Here is a 22,633-nt window from a genome sequence, read left to right as displayed (position 1 = left end):
TTGTGTTTTCTTTTTTGTTTGCCTGGTTGTGGGAGGTCTTGGTGTGCTCATATGGCGTGGCGTGGTGGTGGGTGACCTGTCAGGGTCCGGCTGCACTGTGTCAGAGTCCATAGTGCTCGTAGATCGTGCAGCCATGGCAGAGTCCATAGTGCTCGTAGATCGTGCAGCCATGCCAGAGTCCATAGTGCTTGTAGAGCGTGCAGCCATGCCAGAGTCCTGCTGCATCGTGGAGGTGGCGGTACGGAAGGCCATGCCAGGGTCCTGCTGCATCGTGGAGGTGGCAGTACGGAAGGCCATGCCAGGGTCCTGCTGCATCGTGGAGGTGGCGGTACGGAAGGCCATGCCAGGGTCCTGCTGCATTGTGGAGGAGGCGGTACGGAAGGCCATGTCAGGATCCTGCTGCATCGTGGAGGAGGCGGTACGGAAGGCCATGCCAGGGTCCTGCTGCATCGTGGAGGAGGCGGTACGGAAGGCCATGCCAGGGTCTTGCTGCATCGTGGTGTCAGTGGAGGAGGTCCAAGCAGGAGCAGCAAATGTCATGGTGGTGGCGGTGGGATGTCCAACTGCACTCGGCATGGTGTTGGTACTGTAGTGGTGTCCGGCTGTGGAAGGAATTGAGGTGGCCGTGCAGTGGGATGCAGCAAAGGTCGACTTCAAGCGTGACAGTGAAGGCACAGGTGGATATGCCACCACTGTCTGCTGAAAATACCGACTCTGCTGCATAGCCTGCACGTAAGCAGCATTGCAGGCCTGCATGACACTCAGCTGGAGATCAGGAGTAAGGTGTTCTGACATGCCCTGCTCAATTTGATTAAAAAAATGATGTGCTGGCCTCTGGAGATCGGTTTTCACTTGATCAAGGCTTTTGCTGACCTCCTGGATACGTGCATTTAAGAGGTTATGCGAAGCATCCATTCGGTCACCCAATGCCTTGATCGCATCGTGTAAAACCGAGCTCAAGTGCAAAAACTCGGGCATGAGTGACCTGTCCGAAGCCCTCTGCCGCTGCTGGGATGAGCCCAAAAAAAAAGGGGGCAGTGGAAGAGGACTGCGAAAGGAGAAGACCTGATGGACCAGCTCCTTGGTCTCCAGTTAGTGTGGAAGGCCCACTTGCTGCTGCGCTGCTGGATGGCTGGGACGGGTCCGTGGCTGTCGGATGAAGGACCACTCCAGAACCTGGGCCGACAGTCGTGCTGTATGTGCTGTGAAAAAAGGAAAAAGAAAATTAATATCAAATTTACCAGACGCAAAATCCTGTGGAATTTAAAAATACAGATTATGGCAATACAATACAACCTAATGCACGTGATAAATACTTATTCTCTGGGCAAGGACCGGTCTTAAGAATGACAGTACTCGATGGTATTTGTAGCGTCTGATCCTCGCTCCTGAACCACTGGGAACACGGCTCTCTTGACGCAGGTCCTTGTTGAAGCGGTCCTTCATCGAACGCCAATGTGTTTTAACTTTGGCTACTGTTAAAAAAAAAATTGTGGTCAGAAAAAGGACTTTTGGCCCTGCTCACACAACTGTGTGTGATGAGAGAAACTCCTGAGAGTTTCTTTCATCACACACAGTCGAGTGAGCACGACCAAGGTCTCTGCTGCTTCACACTGCAGTGCAGTACTTACCAAATGCAGCTCGGACCCGTGTCAGGGCGTTGTCCCAGCCATCCCACATCGCTTGGGCCACCTCATTCCATAACCGCCGGATCATGATGTTGTTCGAGTGCAGTGGATCCTGGGTGTCCCACAACGGGACTCGCTCCTGGACCAGGGTGATAAGGAGGTCATTTTCGATTAGGTCATCCTCCCGTTGTGAAACCTAAAAATTAAAGAAAGTCATTAAAGTTTGCTCAATTTACATAAGGAAAAGAAAGAAAAAAGATGCTGAGAAATGGCATGAATAGGAAAGTCAACATACAAAAGGATTCCAGAAGAAAAAAGTAAGGAAATACGAGTGTAAAGAAAGGAAGATTCAAGAATAGTACACTGAGGACAGTAAGCCTTGTATACGTACCCGCTGCCGCCTTTCCACCGGACCTTGACTCCGCTGCTCCTGCCCTGTCTCAGCCGCAGTAGAAGAGCTCTAAAAAAACCAAAAAATCAAATTGTCACATGTGTCGATGTGACAGTGAATACTTACCAATCTGACGAGGCAAGTACTCACCTCACTGAGGACATGCTCCACTTCCGACTGTCCTGGCCAAAACTTCTCACCAGATGAAGAATCCGAAGAAGACATTCTGATGCATGTAGAAAGAAAGAAATGGCAGAAATTAGGACATGTAGAGACAGAAAATAGAAAATAAAGGCATTGGCTAGGATATACTCACATATACTCACATTGTTCAGGGTCTTTTTCTCAAAGATGTAGCCTGTGTCTCGTCTGCTTCAGAGTCTGGTGAGAAGTGACCTGCAACTGTCCACACCCTCCCTTTTATCACCTTGATGGTGGGGGGTGACTTATCAGTGTCTAGACATGTTTTTCTCAATTGAAACGCATGCGTTCAAAAACGCAACCAAACGCATGTGAAAAAAAACGCATGCGTTTACATAGGCAGCAATGCATTTTTTTGTCGCAATCCTTGCACAATCGACCGCATGCGTTTCCTGGCGGCAAATAGACGCCTCTAGAAATTACTACATGTTGCATTTCCGCACCAAGTCGCAAACGCGGCAAAACGAGAAAAAAAAAAAACGCATGCGTTTTTAATGTTAAATATAGGAAAACACGACGCATGCGTTTATATGCGGTACAAACGCTGCGGCAACAAACGCAAATGTGAAACCAGCCTAAGATGGTTGGCAACACATCAATTACCGATGAGGCAACCACTCACAACCTACCAAACAAATGCAGGGGGTGGCTGCTTGGTACAGTATATTACTGCACATAAAAGACTTGTATGTGGCGCTGTTCACACAATGGAGATGCACAGCAATCAGGTTAACAGCCTAGTAGTGACACCCTTTTATTAGCTCAGGCGGGCTGCCCAGCGCTATCCAAATTCACCCCAAATGAACAGACACCACATTTTACAAGACAAAATGGGCCCAACTGCACCCTGAAAAAAAGTGTGAAAAAACACAGATAAAAAAAAATATGTGAGGTATTAGTTTATATTTTGGCCAAAATATGCAAGCTCGTAACCCACGCCTAATATTTATCTAATATCTTTCTATTTATCTATTATCTATCTATCTATCTATCTATCTATCTATCTATCTATCTATCTATCTATCTATCTATTATCTATCTATCTATCTATCTATTTATTTTTCTATACATGTTTGCTTACATGTTCCCATTAAAAGCAATATAATAAAATGGGCACATGCTAATGCATAATTTACACACAATTACACACACATATACATAGTACAAACGTACACACAAGCAACTATAAAATACACACATACACATAACACATACATATGCATTTTTGTGATGCACTTGTTAGGAGTCGGACAACCAGAAAAATTTTTTTTGTCATTCATAGTTATAGAAGCCATTCTTCTTAAATTTTTTGAAAGATTTCACTATTTGACATTTTGTCTTTGTGCTTGACAATCTTTTTTTTTTAGTTGCCATTTAGGCAAAAACATACTTGTATGTATACATTACATTGTTTTTTTATGGATTTGATGAAGAAGAAACAGCAATCAACATTTTTAATGACACATACTGATCATCACCATAAATAATTTGTTTGCTGTATTGTACAGGTTTTAGGATTAGGGTTGATACCAAATACATTCATAGTATTTATTGATCATTTTCTGAAAGTGTATTAAGTGTGATTAACAGATTTGTTGTTCATTATTTTTGTAATAATTTTGTTGGAAATAAATCTCGTCTTTTTTTCTTACAACATACAGTACATATATACAGAAACGCACTGGAACATGGAGATGTACCAGTACAATATGCCTGTAAAGAAGAATACAATTCAGCTTTTCAGGCGGAGAAAGTCCTCCTATATCTGGCAGTGAAGCCTATGGCTAATTGGTGAAGCAAGAGGTTGTGAGTGTGAATCTGTGGACTAACCACGTATCAAGAATAGCAAATAACTATAAATGAAAGCGTAGAGAGACACACAGGGGCTCCTCCCCCCAAAACCCTGAATTGAAAAATAAGAATATATGAGGATAAAGTGGAATGATCAGAGTCCGAGCAACCTGCAGCATTACTGGGCCCACTTGACCTTGTGTGGGAAAGCTGACTGCATATGTGTGGAATGTCCGCCCGTATTTACTTTCCTAAACGCTCTATTTACTGTTTTATCGTATAGGTGTAACAGTAACTTTCTATCTATCTATCTAAATAATAAAAGAGAAAAAAAGCTGTTCACCGACGAAACATTGCTACACCATGTGGGCTAATAAAGTACACTTTTTTCATCACTTATTAGGGTGCTGCCTCCTTTTTTTCTTTTATTATTTATACAAATGGATATTTACCCGGAGGGCCCTGCACCCTCAATTCATCTATAGGGTGCCGTTCCATTTTATCTATCTATCTATCTATCTATCTATCTATCTATCTATCTATCTATCTATCTATCTATCTATCTATCTATCTATCCATTATTATCTATCTATCTATTACACTGGTCAACAGCATTTTTGGTGCCAAAGATATTTCATCGAATTTAGGGTATTTTTGGGGTGCTGATTCTGAATATGTCATCAGTTTTGCCAGATTGGCTCAAGTTTTTGAGATTTTTGGTATCTTATTTATAGCACTTGTTGGTAAATGCGACGCATCATCTCATTAATTTCTTTGGATTAGTACTTGAACTGAGCAGTTCTCAATATAGTTTTGTGTTAATTAGTGTTCTAAAAGTTTGTTCATAGCTTGATTTTTGCACTAACTTTATGTTGTTGTCTGTTTTCCAGTGAAAAGCATGAACTCATCAAGAAGTTGTCTTAACGATCCAGACTCATTCTGTTACATTTGTGGTGAATACACACTGCCAAAACATAGAAGAAACATAACAGACTTCGTAAAAAAAGTGTATTTTGCCTATTTTGGGGTTATGCTTGGGGACCAAGACAAGTTTTGGGCACCACACATAGTGTGCAAAGCATGTATCGAATTATTACGAAAATGGAGCAAAGGACAAAGAAAAAGCTTCAAATTTGGTGTTCCAATGGTGTGGAGAGAGCCAAAAAATCATCATGATGACTGTTATTTATGGTAAACACAGGTACAGGCACATCTTCACAATGAGGGACAGGCCTTCTTGCAGATTCCATGTTACTCCCATTTTCGTTTCTTATGCTTATTGAATCCTTGCACTTGCACTGCACAGAAATAACAGTCATCATGATGATTTTTTGGCTCTCTCCACACCATTGGAACACCAAATTTGAAGCTTTTTCTTTGTCCTTTGCTCCATTTTCTTAATAATTCGATACATGCTTTGCACACTATGTGTGGTGCCCAAAACTTGTCTTGGTCCCCAAGCATAACCCCAAAATAGGCAAAATACACTTTTTTTACGAAGTCTGTTATGTTTCTTCTATGTTTTGGCAGTGTGTATTCACCACAAATGTAACAGAATGAGTCTGGATCGTTAAGACAACTTCTTCTTGATGAGTTCATGCTTTTCACTGGAAAACAGACAACAACATAAAGTTAGTGCAAAAATCAAGCTATGAACAAACTTTTAGAACACTAATTAACACAAAACTATATTGAGAACTGCTCAGTTCAAGTACTAATCCAAAGAAATTAATGAGATGATGCGTCGCATTTACCAACAAGTGCTATAAATAAGATACCAAAAATCTCAAAAACTTGAGCCAATCTGGCAAAACTGATAGCATATTCAGAATCAGCACCCCAAAAATACCCCAAATTCATTAAAATATTTTGGACACCAGAAAAAAAAAAATTTTTTGTTGACCTGTGTTATCTATCTATCTACCTACCTATCAATCTATATCTATTATCTATCTATTATGTTATCTAAATATTATATATCTATTATCTATCATCTATCTATTTATTACATATCTATTATCTATCTATCTGTCTATTATCTATCTATCTATCATCTATCTATTATCTATCATCTATTATCTATCTATCTATCTATCTATCTATCTATCTATCTATCTATCTATCTATCTATCTATCTATTATCTCTCTATTTATATATCAATCATCTATCAATCTATCTATTTATTATCTATCCATTATCTGTAATCTATTTATCTATCTATTATCTATCTATCTATCTATCTATCTATCTATCTATCTATCTATCTATCTATTATCTATCTACCAATATATCTATTTATTATCTATCTATTTATCTATTATAAATCTATCTATTATCTATCTTTATTTCTCATACTGTGTATATGTATATATATATAGTATATATATATATATATATATATATATATATATATATACGTATTTATTATTTTTTATCTTTTTATCCTTTTCAATATTATTCTATCCCACACTCTCATATCTATATTTTTATTCATTGAGACAGTAGATATACTTTTGCGATACCAATTTTTACATATCTTCAACGTGAGCAGAGCAAGAAAACCCTTGTAGCAATCATCATCACAATATGGCTGGACAGTTCAATGTAAAATAATTAGATTAATTTATGACTTACCCAGAATAAATGTAGAAAACGCAAAAACAGTCCAGAAGTTCATGTTTCCTAATACAGTAGCAGCAGGTTTATAATAAGAAGACCGCTCACTGACTTCCTGTCCTCTCAACAGGAGGAAAGTCAAAGTGTTACAGAGACGACAGCAGTGATAAATAATGCTGGTACATAGTGAGGGGACAGTCAGCGGTAATTATAGGTGACATAGAAGAGCGGCTTTGCTTTTTTGCAGTTGTTTTGTGTGATGATGTCTGAATTATATGCCCATTAGTGATGAGCGAATATACTCGTTACTTGAGATTTCTCAAGCATGCTCGGGGGTCCTCCGAGTATTTTTTAGTGCTCGGAGTTTTAGTTTTTCTTGCTGCAGCCGAATGATTCACATCTGTTAGCCAGCATAAGTACATGTGGGGATTCCCTAGCAACCAGGCAACCCCCACATGTACTTATGTTGGCTAACAGATGTAAATCATTCAGCTATACACACACACGTGTGTGTGTGTGTGTGTGTGTGTGTGTGTGTGTGTGTGTGTGTGTGTGTGTGTGTGTGTGTGTGTGTGTGTGTGTGTGTGAATGGACCTGATAAACTAAGCAAGGGAGGCTCCAAAATATATTTTTCACCAAGTAATAAACTTTGCTGTGAGAGGAGGCTGGTAGCTGAGGCAATTTCCTGAATTACTGATGATCGTTGCACTACACATCAAGAACATGGAAATAGACCCCCAATGCCATTTAAAGGTCTTCTATACTTACACACAGCTGCCTAAAAATGGGATTTGTTTTAAAGAGGGCACGTCAAAACATCAAAAGGGGCCAGATTTTGCTTCATCTATTCAAACTTCTCGCTTGAGTGTCACTTTCTTTTAAAACTGTCCACGTGGTTCAGGAGATATGAGCATTTTTTTTAGTATGGGGGCATTGCTCACAGGATCCTTGGTGGTGTGGCTTTAGCCTGCTTAGCACGATTAACCTGTAAGCATTGCCCTCTTTGTAGAAGACGATAAAAATTAGAACTAAAAAGAAAGGCTCATATCTCTGGATAAAAAAAGAAAGAAAAGAAAAATTGGCTACTCAAGTGATTAGTTAAAATAAGTTTTAACTTTGTGATAGGTCTTTCAGGTTATTCACTTTGGACCATAAAACATACGTTCTAGTTACAAGTAGATTTCTGTACTTGTCACTTTTAGCTTCAAGTCAAAAATTAACCCAGGGGTGTTGATTACAGCTCCTGGTCCTACTCCTCAGTGTTTAAAAGGCCACCCACCATATGCAATATGTAATAATAGAATCTTCTTATGTAGCATAGGGGACCTACCGGCATCTCCAGATGTGAAGCACACCTGCCAGTGCCACTCATATGCCCTCTAAAGCTTGGTTACTGACACCCTTTATGGTTGCCCATCTAATAAGGATGAATCTAAATTGAAATTTGGCAGATTCGCTTGAATTTTGCCAGGATATTAGATTTTCAATTAATTAATTCAGAGCCAAATTAATCTGCTGGTAAAGGATGATACAATCATCTCTTCTGAGCCTTTACCATACCTCTTCTACCACTGTTAGTCCTCCAATCGGTGCCTATATTTTCACTCTTTTGTCTTCTATCTTCTTCTCATTCTAGGACTTCAGTTTGTTCACTGTTCTTCACCGTTCTTCATGTCATCGTGTGGGTCTCAATGCCTGTCATTATTATTATTATTATTATTTATTATTATCATAGCGCCATTTATTCCATGGTGCTTTACATGTGAGGAGGGGTATACATAATAAAAAACAAGTACAGGGTGGGACATTTATATGGATACACCTAAATAAAATGGGAATGGTTGGTGATATCAACTTCCTGTTTGTGGCACATTAGTATATGGGAGGGGGGGAAACCTTTCAAGATCGGTGGTGACCATGGCGGCCATTTTAAAGTAGGCCATTTTAGATCCAACTTTATTTTTTTCAATGGGAAGAGGGTCATGTGACACATTAAACTTATTGAGAATTTCGCAAGAATAACAATGGTGTGCTTTGTTTTAACGTAACTTTATTCTTTCATGAGTTATTTACAAGTTTATGACTAGTTATAAAATGTGCTCAAAGCGCTGCCCATTGTGTTGGATTATCAATGCAACCATCTCCCACTCTTGGCACACTGATAGCAACACCGCAGAAAGAAATGCTAGCACAGGCTTCCAGTATCCGTTGTTTCAGATGCTGCACGTCTCATATCTTCACAGCATAGACAATTGCCTTCAGATGACCCCAAAGATAAAAGTCTAAGGGGGTCAGATCGGGAGACCTTGGTGGCCATACATCTGGCCCACGATAACCAATCCACTTTTCAGGAAACCGTTCATGTAGGAATGCTCGGACCTGACACCCAAGATGGTGCACCACCACATTATGGGTGTCAGGTCTGAGCATTCCTACATGAACAGTTTCCTGAAAAGTGGATTGGTCATTGTGCACCAGTTGAATGGCCACCAAGGTCTCCCGATCTGACCCCCTTAGACTTATATCTTTGGGGTCTAGGAGGGGGAGGACGACGACAGAGAAGTATCGCTTGGCTTTTGCAATTAATTGGTCATTGGTGACTTTAGTTAGGGCAGTTTCAGTGGAGTGATTCGACCGGAAGCCAGATTGAAAGCGGTCGAAGAGGGAGCAGGAAGAGAGGTGGAAGGACAGTTCAAGATGGATGTGTTGTTCCAGTAGTTTTGAGACATAGGGGAGAAGTGATATGGGGCGCTAGCTAGATGCAGAGGATGAGTCAAGAGAGGGTCATTGATGTGTGTCACACTATGCACAATCATGTCGGACACAACACATGTCAATACCATGCATCTCACCCTGCATGACGCCATGGGGTCTAGTGAAGAATGAGATGGCTTGATGAAGAAGTCACAGGTTATGAGCCTTGAATAATTTAAACAGGACATCGTATTCCATTGATTCTAAAGTAAAAAATCACAATACAAAATATCAGGAGAAATGACCTGTTCATAGAGTGTACACATGTCAATGATTATATTTGGTAAATGTTATCTTGTGGAAATTTTAAGATCTGTGTATGTGTGTAGGTTGCGGTTAACAACCAGTATTAATTTCTCCTCAACACATAGCAGGACGTTCAGTGGTTTCCTCCATCTCATGTAACACAATCACTCTTCTGAAGTTCTCATCTGTATAATTAACCACCATAAAGCTTAGCTTGATAGAAAGCAGGGTTTAAAAGCTCTCGTTGCTCATTTGTTCCTTCATTTTGACCCTCTGATTTTCATTTTGACCCTCTGATTTTCATTTTGACCTTCACTGTCTCAAAATGAAAAAATGGAGTACTGCAGTAAATATTCATGAAATATGTGATCATGAAGTGAGAGTTAGAGTCTCTCCTTAAAGCCCTATCAATGTATTGTAAAGCTTTGTCCTTAGCCCCTTCTTTGTCTATGAACAGGTCATGCACACCTCATCAGTTCTTTTGGTTCCTCAGATGTCCAAACCTACTATTTTATAGAGAGACTGACTTGTTATGTCTTTTAGTTTTCTCAAACCTAACAGGTTTAAAAACAAAAACATTTTCAATAATAATTGAAGAATACCATTTTTATATGTCTTACCATTCTATGGACATCTGTCTCTTTGGAGGACTCAATACATGTAATACATCATTTGGCCTCAAATGGCACTGCAGATGAATTGAACACCTGCTGTTACTTTGCACTGGAGATTATCGATGGCTAATGGGGCTTCCATATTATAGATCAAGAGTGGCCCACTCTAAAAAAGATGGTGGTGCCCGAAGAACAATATAATAGTCAAAGCAAAAAATGGTAATCTTCGGCACTCAAAAATTCAAGAGAATCATTCAAAAGTTCATATTTCGTTCCATTTATTGTACAGCTGGCACAGGAAAATATGGACATCAATCCATCCAACGTTTCGGCAAATCTGCCTTTATCAAGGAGGTCTATAAATATATAGATACAATAGATGAAGTAAATGATAATATTTAACAAATCAAAAGAATGATTTTTTCATCTTACATACGTCAATAAATAACACTAATATGACCTCTGGACACCAAAATAAATCAAAAATTGATAATTATCTCCTGCTGTAGTTATGAAACAATAATAAGTCTATATTGTCATATTTTTGAAAATATATGTATTTACACAACCTGATTAAAGTAAAATCTATACAACATCAAGTACGACCAGCAAAGAAATTTAAATGAGTTGTATAAGAACAACACAAATCATGAAGAGGGGAAAAAAGCAAAGACAAAACTAGGAAAAAGCAGAGAATGAACAGGGACCACCTAGTGGAGGTCAAAGGAAAACCACAATACAATTCTTATTAACACAAAGTGAGTTGGCTACAGGACCTTATCATAACAATAAATGCACCAAAGGGAAAAACGGGGGAGAGGAAAAACTATAGTGCTTGAAGATAATCTAATGAGAAAAGAAACGGTAACTATAGTTACCTATAGTGGTAGGCTTAAAGAAATGAAATGTGAAGCTTATCGGTTCATAACCGGCATAAGATAGCGTCCAGCTGAAATTAAATGCCAGCGACACCAGTGAATATTAATACCCCACAAAGTAGGTGATCATAGGAATAGCCAAGGCCTTACCTATTGTGTGGAGAAATCGGAGTGCCAGCGGCGGTAATATGCGGTGAAGACAGAAACCGGAACTGCCTTAAATGCAGACTTGCTATGATATCACGTCCTGTGTACCCATACAGGAAAGACTAGCCCGGAGATTGCCGAAGTGAATCTATATATTTATAGACCTCCTTGATATGCCAAAACGTTGGATGGAGTGATATCTATATTTTCCTGTGCCAGCTGTACAATAAATGGAATGAAATATGAACCTTTGAATGATTCTCTTGAATTTTTGAGTGCCGAAGATTACCATTTTTTACTGGGGCTTCCAAGCACAAGAGACCTTATGTTCAGCATATATTTGGATTTCTCCTCTAACAAAAAGGCTTTGTTATGATTTATGTCCCTTTCTCTATGGCTAAGCTATTACAATGACATACCAGGTTCACCTGCATTCCTTGATTTTACTTTTATGTATAGTGAGCTATGATAGTCTCTCTTGATTGGCTGTGGTATGCCATGTGATGTAAATGCTGCAATGCTTTATGAAGCCCGCCAAAGATCATGTGATCCTTCTCTGGCAGGTGCAATCCTCTGCAATGTGTAAAATGGCAGCAAAGAAAATCACTAATTATTTGATTTCATCAGATTCAGCAAATGCTGGGAAAATTCAACATAAAATCAATTTGCTGATCTCTTTGTAATGCTCATTAACCCCTTTCCAACATCAGGAGTAATAATACGCCGATGTCACATACCCTCCCTTTGATGTGGGCTCCTGCACTGAGCCCGCATTTTTTCCAGCACATGTGTCACAGGGAGACTAGGTGAGCAAGAGCTAATAACCCGGGCCCCTGCAATTTCCCTCAGACTAGGGAAATCCTGACTGACCCTCTACCTAGAGTTTACACTGATGGTGTGCATGTCTAGGCCTCGACCCTCGCCCTGTCTCCTGTTTCAACCCTAGGCCGACACCAACCGCCCACCACCCAGTGAAGAGGTAATACACCAATACCCAAGTTAGCACAGACAAGGATAAAGGAAAATATACACCACGCCGCAGTCACTCAGGAATACACTATAAATGTGCAGGGCAAAATAAATACAAATATAGGAAGGAGTAAATAAGACTAAAGAAAATACACCACCAGCAACGAATCTCCAACAACCAGCTCTCCACTCTGGACCGAGATAACAACGCACAAGACAGAAGCTATAATCGGCGACGCCCAATGATCCTGAGAACTATTTATAGGCCATGGGCATGGCCCAGCTTCCAATCCGAGGATCAGGTAAATTAACCCTGGAACAGCTGGACAAAACATAGCCGACGCCAATGAGCAAATAGTGGTCAAAAGCGGAATTACTGCTGTCTGTCGAACGACCTGGTCTGAACAGCATCTGACATGACAGTACCCCGCCTTCTACGAGGGACCCCAGGGCCCTCACGGCTTATAGAACCCGGCTTGTCTGGATGGCGATGATGAAAAAACCTGACCAGCCGATCCGCATGAATATCCGAGGCTGGTACCCTGGACCTCTCCTCAGGCCCATAACCACGCCAGTGTACCAAGTACTGTAAAGTACGACGCACTACACGAGAGTCAACCACCTTGGAGACTTTAAACTCCAAATTACAATCCACCAAGACTGGAGGTGGCATAGGCGCCGCGTCCACAGAACCCACCACCTTCTTTAGAAGAGACCTGTGGAACACGTTGTGTATCTTATACACTGTAGGGAGCTCCAATCGGTACCCTACTGGGTTAATGACGGCGGTGACCCTAAATGGACCAATAAACCGTGGACCCAATTTAAGGGATGGTATTTTGAGTCTTATGTTTTCCACACCCAGTCATCCACACTCAGGTCCGGACCTGGCACACGCCTACTATCAGCCACACGTTTGTACCTAGCACCCACACTCAACAGGCGCTGTTTAACTCTCCTCCAGACTGATGATAATTGTGCTCCTAGCTGATCCTCCTCCGGAACGCCGGAAGAGCCCCTCTGACTCAAGGTACAAAATTGAGGATGTAGCCCGTAAACACAAAAAAACGGAGACTCCCCAGACGACTCCTGGCGGTGATTATTGATGGCAAACTCAGCCAAAGGAAGAAAGGTAGACCACTCCTCCTGGTTATCAGAGACAAAGCAGCGTAAGTACTGTTCCAAATTTTGGTTCATACACTCAGTCTGACCATTTGACTGAGGATGGAACGCCGAAGAATGAGACAACTTGATCCCCAGCCATGAGCAAAATGCTCTCCAAAATTTTGCCACAAACTGAGACCCCCTATCAGACACGATATCAGATGGAACCCCATGAAGTCTGACCACCTCCTGAACAAATACCTGAGCCAGAGTCTTAGCGTTAGGCAACGAAGGCAAAGGCACAAAGTGCGACATTTTTGAAAACCGATCAACAATCACCAAGATGACCGTGTTCCCAGCTGATGAGGGCAAATCAGTGATGAAATCCATGGAGATTTCCATCCATGGCTTACTAGGTACTTCAGGAGGAAGTAGTGTGCCAACAGGATGGGAGCGAGGCGTCTTAGCCCTAGCGCACGTGGTACAAGCTGACACGTATGAGACCACATCCTGTCGGATCTTGGGCCACCAAAACCGACGTGACACCAACTCCAAGGTACCTCTAACCCCTGGGTGGCCAGCCAGGACAGCATCATGATGCTCTGCCAAAACCTTTAGGCGGAGATGAAGCGGTACAAAAGATTTGTTGATGGGAAGCTCAGATGGTACCTCCTCCTGAGTCTCGGCAATCTCAGCCTCAACCTCAGTAGTGAGAGCTGAAACCACAACACCCTTTTGAAGGATGGGTACTGGATCCTCCCGAGGTTCACCCCCCGGAAAACACCTGGACAGAGCATCCGCCTTAGTGTTTTTAGACCCCGGTCTGTAAGTGACAACAAAATTGAACCGTGTGAAAAACAATGCCCAGCAAGCCTGCCTGGGGGACAGACGCTTGGCTGACTCCAAATACAGCAGATTCTTATGATTGGTAATAACAGTAACCTGATGTACCGACCCCTCCAAGAAGTGTCGCCATTCCTCAAAGGCCAACTTGATTGCCAACAACTCCCTGTTGCCGATATCGTAGTTACGTTCAGCGGACGACAGTTTCTTGGAGAAATAGGCGCACGGACGCAAACCACTCAAAGATGAGCCTTGAGATAGTACCGCCCCAACACCAACCTCAGACTCATCGACTTCCACAACAAAGGGTTTTGATACGTCTGGCTGCACAAGAATGGGGGCTGAAACAAAACTGTTCTTAAGAAATTCAAATGCGCGCACAGCAGCCTCAGGCCAAACGGAGAAATTGGTACCCTTTTTAGTCATGTCAATTAGCGGTTTAGCAATGATGGAAAAATCCTTGATAAATTTCCTATAGTAGATAGAAAACCCAAGGAACCGCTGAAGTGCTTTCAGGTTATCAGGACATTCCCAATGCAGCACCGCTTGCACCTTAGCGGCGTCCATTTTAAAACCAGAAGCAGACACAATATAACCCAAGAAAGGCAACTCTTGAACAGAAAATACACATTTCTCAAGTTTAGCATACAGCTTATTCTCTCTGAGAAGCTGTAACACCTGCCTGACATGATCTAAATGAGCATCACGGTCGCAAGAATATATGAGGATGTCATCTAGGTACACGATAACGAATTTCCCCAAAACATGCGAGAACACATCATTGATGAAATGTTGGAACACTGCAGGTGTGTTAGTCAACCCAAAAGGCATCACCAAATTTTCAAAATGACCCTCAGGGGTATTAAAAGCCGTCTTCCACTCATCACCTTGACGTACTCTTATGAGGTTGTACGCCCCCCTGAGGTCAAGCTTGGTAAACCACTTAGCACCCGCCACCTGGTTGAACAAATCTGGTATCAGTGGCATCGGGTATGGATCACGAACTGTAATCTGGTTCAACTACCTGAAATCCAAACACGGGCGTAATCCGCCATCTTTCTTCTTCACGAAGAAGAACCCTGCTGCCACCGGCGAGGATAACGGCCTGATGTGCCCTTTGCTCAAGCTTTCAGCAATATAATCTTTTAACGCTTGTCTCTCCAGACCGGAGATGTTAAACATCCTTGCTTTAGGCAACTTGGCCCCTGGTTTAAACCTGATAGAACAGTCATAGGGACGATGTGGCGGCAACTGTTATGACCTGGTGGTTACGGAGTAGCACTGAGATGACCTGGTGGGTAAAATGTACAAGCTCTGAGGAGGTGGTAGCTTTACTGACTGCAATCCCTACTCCTAACACCAACACTAGAAATAGCCGTGGGATGTTCCTATCTCTGCCTAGACGCCTCGACACAGCCTAAGAACTAACTACCCCTGAAGATGGAAACGGAAAACTATCTCGCCTCAGAGAAACCCCCAAAAGGAAAGATAGCCCCCCACAAATATTAGCGGTGAGTGGAGAGGGAAATGACAAACTCAGAAATGAAAATAGATTTCAGCAAAGGAGGCCAACACTGTCTAAATAGACAGAGATAGAAAAGGATACTGTGCGGTCAGTATAAAAACTAAAATCCACGCAGAGTTTACAAAAATAACCTCCACACCGACTCACGGTGTGGAGGGGCAAATCTGCACCCCAGAGCTTCCAACTAGCCTGAATATTTCATAATGACAAGCTGGACAAAAGAGACATAACTTAAACCTGAACAGAAGGTCAAAAGCAGGGATACACCCAAGAACTAGCAGAACTTATCTTAAGCTGAAATGGACTGGCCAACAGAGTACTTCCAGGAGAGGACTGAATCCAACAGGAATACATTGACAGCTGGCATCGACTACAGGCTAGAGCCCAGTTAAATAACAATGCCAGGGAACCGATTAGTGAAGGCAGCTGCTAAGTTCCACTAGAAACCACCAGAGGGAGCCCAAGAGCAGAACTCCCAAAAATATCATTCATAACCACAGGATGGGGCCCAAGAACGGAATTCACAACAGTACCCCCCCCTTGAGGAGGGGTCACCGAACCCTCACCAGAGCCCCCAGGCCGATCGGGACGAGCCAAATGAAAAGCATGTACCAAATCGGCAGCATGGACATCGGAGGCAAAAACCCAAGAATTATCCTCCTGGCCATAACCCTTCCACTTGACCAGATACTGAAGTTTCCGCCTCGAAAGACGAGAATCCAAAATCTTCTCCACCACATATTCCAAATCCCCCTCAACCAACACCGGAGCAGGAGGGTCAACGGAGGGCACCATGGGCACCACATACCTCCGCAACAAAGATCTATGGAACACATTATGAATGGAAAAAGAAGCTGGAAGGGCCAAACGAAAAGACACCGGATTGATAATTTCTGAAATCCTATAAGGACCAATAAAACGAGGCTTGAACTTAGGGGAAGAGACCTTCATAGGAACATGACGAGAAGACAGCCAGACCAAATCTCCAACCCGAAGCCGGGGACCAACACACCGACGGCGGGTAGCAAAACGTTGAGCCTTTTCCTGAGACAATGTTAAATTGTCCACCACATGATTCCAAATCCGCTGCAACTTGTCCACCACAGAATCTACCCCACGACAGTCCGAAGGCTCCACCTGCCCTGAAGAAAAACGAGGATGAAAACCGAAGTTACAAAAAAAAGGCGAAACCAAGGTAGCCGAACTAGCCCGATTATTAAGGGCAAACTCGGCCAACGGCAAAAAGGTAACCCAATCATCCTGATCAGCAGACACAAAGCATCTCAAATAAGTTTCCAAGGTCTGATTGGTTCGCTCCGTCTGTCCATTTGTCTGAGGGTGAAATGCCGAAGAAAAAGACAAATTAATGCCCATTCTAACACAAAAGGACCGCCAAAACCTAGAAACAAACTGGGTACCTCTATCAGACACAATATTCTCCGGAATACCATGCAAACGAACCACATGCTGAAAAAATAAAGGAACCAAATCAGAGGAGGAAGGCAACTTAGGCAAAGGTACCAAGTGGACCATTTTAGAAAATCGGTCACAAACCACCCAGATGACAGACATCTTCTGAGAAACAGGAAGATCAGAAATAAAATCCATGGAAATATGCATCCAGGGCCTCTCAGGGATAGGCAAAGGCAAAAGCAACCCACTAACACGAGAACAGCAGGGCTTAGCCTGGGCACAGGTCCCACAGGACTGCACGAAGGAACAAACATCCCGTGACAAAGAAGGCCACCAAAAGGACCTGGCAACCAAATCTCTGGTGCCAAAGATCCCAGGATGACCAGCCAATACAGAACAATGAATCTCAGAAATCACCTTACTAGTCCATCTATCAGGAACAATCAATTTCCCTATAGGACAGCGGTCGGGTCTATCAGCCTGAAACTCCTGAAGCACCCGCCGCAAATCAGGGGAGATGGCAGAAAGAATCACCCCCTCCTTGATAATACCAGCTGGCTCAAGGACTCCCGGAGAATCAGGCAAAAAACTCCTAGACAGGACATCAGCCTTCACATTCTTAGATCCCGGAAGATACGAGACCACAAAATCAAAACGGGAGAAAAACAAAGACCACCGAGCCTGTCTAGGATTCAACCGCTTGGCAGACTCTAGGTAAATCAGATTCTTATGATCGGTCAAGACCACAACACGATGCTTAGCTCCCTCAAGCCAATGTCGCCACTCCTCAAATGCCCACTTCATAGCCAACAACTCCCGATTGCCGACATCATAATTACGCTCAGCAGGCGAAAACTTTCTGGAGAAGAAAGCACACGGTTTCAACACAGAGCCATCAGAACTTCTCTGAGACAGAACAGCTCCTGCTCCAATCTCAGAAGCGTCAACCTCAACCTGAAAAGGGAGAGAAACATCTGGCTGACGCAACACAGGGGCAGAAGTAAAACGACGCTTAAGCTCCTGAAAGGCCTCCACAGCCGTAGAGGACCAATTCACCACATCAGCACCTTTCTTGGTCAAATCGGTCAGAGGTTTAACCACAGTAGAAAAATTAGCAATGAAGCGGCGATAAAAATTAGCAAAGCCCAAAAATTTCTGGAGGCTTTTCACAGATGTGGGTTGAGTCCAATCATAAATAGCCTGGACCTTAACAGGGTCCATTTCAATAGCCGAGGGAGAAAAAATGAACCCCAGAAAAGAAACCTTCTGAACTCCAAAAAGGCACTTAGACCCCTTCACAAACAGTGCATTAGCACGAAGAATCTGAAATACCATCCTGACCTGCTTCACATGAGACTCCCAATCATCGGAAAAAAAACAAAATATCATCCAAATATACAATCATGAATTTATCCAGATACTCCCGGAAAATATCATGCATAAAGGACTGAAACACAGATGGAGCATTAGAGAGCCCGAATGGCATCACAAGATATTCAAAATGGCCTTCGGGCGTATTAAATGCTGTTTTCCATTCATCACCCTGTTTGATGCGGACAAGATTATACGCCCCTCGAAGGTCAATCTTGGTAAACCAGCTAGCCCCTTTAATCCGAGCAAACAAATCAGAGAGCAAAGGCAAAGGGTACTGGAATTTGACAGTGATCTTATTGAGAAGGCGATAATCTATACAGGGCCTCAAGGAGCCATCCTTCTTGGAAACAAAAAAGAACCCCGCTCCCAACGGTGACGAAGACGGGCGAATATGCCCCTTCTCCAAGGACTCCTTTACATAACTCCATATAGCGGCATGCTCTGGCACAGACAGATTGAAAAGTCGGCCATTAGGGAACTTACAGCCAGGAATCAAATTAATAGCGCAATCACAGTCCCTATGAGGAGGCAGGGGACTGGATTTGGGCTCCTCAAATATATCCTGGAAATCCGACAAAAACTCAGGAACTTCAGAAGAAGGGGACGAGGAAATTGACATCAGAGGAATGTCACTATGTATCCCCTGACAACCCCAACTAATCACAGACATAGATTTCCAATCCAGCACTGGATTATGTACCTGTAACCATGGAAACCCCAGCACAACCACATCATGCAAATTATGCAACACCAAAAAGCGAATATTTTCCTGATGTGCTGGAGCCATGTTCATGGTTAACTGTGTCCAGTACTGAGGTTTATTCTTGGCCAATGGCGTAGCATCAATCCCCCTCAAGGGAATAGGGCTCTGCAAGGGCTCCAAGGAAAAACCACAGCGCTTGGCAAATTCTAGGTCCATTAAGTTCAGGGCAGCGCCAGAATCCACAAATGGCATTACAGAAAAGGACGACAATGAGCAAATCAGGGTAATAGACAAGAGAAATTTAGGCTGTACAGTACTGATGGTAACCGATCTCGCAACCCTCTTAGTACGCTTCGGGCAGTCAGAGATAGCATGAGTAGCGTCACCACAGTAAAAACACAGCCCATTCTGATGTCTGAACTCCTGCCGTTCTGCTCTCGTCAAAATCCTATCACATTGCATAGGCTCAGAACTCTGCCCAGAGGACACCACCATATGGTGCACCACCTTATGTTCACGTAGGCGTCGATCAATCTGAATGGCCAGAGACATTGATTCGTTCAAACCAGCAGGCGTGGGGAACCCCACCATAACATCTTTAAGGGTTTCAGAAAGACCCTTTCTGAAAATAGCTGCCAGGGCATCCTCATTCCATTTTGTAAGCACAGACCACTTTCTACATTTCTGACAATATATTTCTACTGCTTCCTGACCCTGACCAAGAGCCAGCAAGATTTTTTCTGCCTGATCCACAGAATTAGGTTCGTCATAAAGCAGTCCAAGCGCTTGAAAAAATGAATCTACATTGAGCAATGCAGGATCCCCTGGCTCAAGCGAGAATGCCCAGTCCTGCGGGTCGCCGTGCAGCAGAGAAATAACAATCTTCACCTGCTGAATGGGGTCACCAGAGGAACGGGGTCTCAGAGCAAAAAACAATCTGCAATTATTTTTAAAGTTCAAAAACTTAGATCTATCCCCAGAAAACAAATCAGGGATAGGAATTCTAGACTCAGAAACAGGAGTTTGAATAACATAATCTTGGATACTCTGTACCCTTGCAGCGAGATGATCAACACGCGCAGACAGACCCTGAACCTCCATATCAGCACCAAGCTCCTGAACCATCCAAAGATCAAGGGGAAAAAAAAGGACAAAACAGGCAACAAGGAAAAAAAAACAATGACTCAGAACATTCTTTTCCCTCTTTTGAGATGCATTTAACACATTGTGGGCCAGCTGTACTGTTATGACCTGGTGGTTACGGAGTAGCACTGAGATGACCTGGTGGGTAAAATGTACAAGCTCTGAGGAGGTGGTAGCTTTACTGACCGCAATCCCTACTCCTAACACCAACACTATAAATAGCCGTGGGACGTTCCTATCTCTGCCTAGACGCCTCGACACAGCCTAAGAACTAACTACCCCTGAAGATGGAAACGGAAAACTATCTCGCCTCAGAGAAACCCCCAAAAGGAAATATAGCCCCCCACAAATATTATCGGTGAGTGGAGAGGGAAATGACAAACTCAGAAATGAAAATAGATTTCAGCAAAGGAGGCCAACACTGTCTAAATAGACAGAGATAGAAAAGGATACTGTGTGGTCAGTATAAAAACTAAAATCCATGCAGAGTTTACAAAAATAACCTCCACACCGACTCACGGTGTGGAGGGGCAAATCTGCACCCCAGAGCTTCCAACTAGCCTGAATATTTCATAATGACAAGCTGGACAAAAGAGACATAACTTAAACCTGAACAGAAGGTCAAAAGCAGGGATACACCCAAGAACTAGCAGAACTTATCTTAAGCTGAAATGGACTGGCCAACAGAGTACTTCCAGGAGAGGACTGAATCCAACAGGAATACATTGACAGCTGGCATCGACTACAGACTAGAGCCCAGTTAAATAACAAGACCAGGGAACCGATTAGTGAAGGCATCTGCTAAGTTCCACTAGAAACCACCAGAGGGAGCCCAAGAGCAGAACTCCCAAAAATACCATTCATAACCACAGGATGGGGCCCAAGAACGGAATTCACAACAGGCAACTCTGAGCAACCCTTTTCAGAGAACACATCCACAAAATCCAGAAGTGACTCTGGAATGCTTGAAGTCACCGCAGCCACACATGTGGCCAGGCAATTCTCCTGGCAGAACTCGCTCCACTGAATTATGTCCTGAGTTTTCCAGTCAATTACCGGGTTGTGCATGGACAACTGTTATGATCTGGTGGTTTGGAGCAACATGGGACGTGCTCTGGAGGAGGTGGTACCTGTACTGACCGCAGTTCCTGAGCTTAACACACTAGAAGTAGCCGTGGGATGTTCCTGTCACTCGCTAGACACCTCGTCACAGTCGGAGGACTAACTACCCCTAAAGATAGAAACAGGAAAGCTATCTTGCCTCAGAGAAAATCCCCAAAGGATAGGACAGCCCCCCACAAATATTGACTGTGAGTGGAGAGGGAAATGACATACGCAGAATGAAACCAGGATGTAGCAAAGGAGGCCAGTCTAACTAGATAAATAGAACAGGAATGAATACTGTGCGGTCAGTATTAAAAACTAGAAAAATCCACCACAGAGTTTACAAAAATCTCCACACCTGAATAAAGGTGTGGAGGGTAAATCTGCTTCCCAGAGCTTCCAGCTTAACTGAATAAATCCATACTAACGAGCTGGACTAGAAAAAACATAGAAAGTGCAGAAAGATTAAGTCCACAACAAGTGGACTGCAAAAGAACAAAGCAAGGACTTATCTTTGCTGAACTGGTCAGAATATCAGGGAAATCAAAGCAGAGATGTGAATCCAACCAGGAACCATTAACAACTGGCACAGGCTGAAGGATAGAACCAGGCTAAATAGTCTAGCCAGAAAGACAATCAGTGGAAGCAGCTGCTGACTACTAAATCCAAGGAGCAGCAGTACCACTTAAAACCACCGGAGGGAGCCCAAGAGCAGAACTCGCAAAAATGCCACTTACAACCACCGGAGGGAGCCCAAGAGCGGAATTCACAACAGTACCCCCCCCCCCTTGAGGAGGGGTCACCGAACCATCACCAGAGCCCCCAGGCTGATCAGGACGAGCCAAGTGAAAAGCACGAACCAAATCGGCGGCATGGACATCGGAGGCAACAACCCAAGAATTATCCTCCTGGCCATAACCCTTCCACTTGACAAGATACTGAAGCCTCCGCCTCGAAAAATGAGAATCCAAAATTTTCTCCACCACATATTCCAACTCCCCATCAACCAACACCGGGGCAGGAGGATCAACAGAGGTAACAACGGGCATCACATATCTCCGCAACAAAGATCTATGGAAAACATTATGGATGGCAAAAGAGGCTGGAAGGGCCAAACGAAAAGATACCAGATTGATAATCTCAGAAATCTTATAAGGACCAATAAACCGAGGCTTGAACTTAGGGGAA

The 22,633-nt window shown here is 43.0% G+C and overlaps 1 protein-coding gene across 1 annotated transcript in view; it reads right to left on the bottom strand.

Moving 5' to 3' along the window:
- LOC143808125 (uncharacterized) overlaps window positions 1-6,842 on the bottom strand; it is a 118,606-nt gene extending 111,764 nt beyond the window's left edge. Inside the window, exon 1 of the mRNA XM_077290478.1 lies at window positions 6,647-6,842. Within this exon, the coding sequence (XP_077146593.1) occupies window positions 6,647-6,689 (43 nt within the window). The 5' untranslated portion in view covers window positions 6,690-6,842. The remainder of the gene's footprint in view (window positions 1-6,646) is intronic.
- Window positions 6,843-22,633: the final 15,791 nt, after the last annotated feature.

Source organism: Ranitomeya variabilis, chromosome 1 (assembly GCF_051348905.1).
Source record: "Ranitomeya variabilis isolate aRanVar5 chromosome 1, aRanVar5.hap1, whole genome shotgun sequence".
NCBI lineage: Eukaryota > Metazoa > Chordata > Amphibia > Anura > Dendrobatidae > Ranitomeya > Ranitomeya variabilis.
Note: the sequence above shows the minus strand (reverse complement) of the source record. Positions and strands in the feature narration are given on the sequence as shown.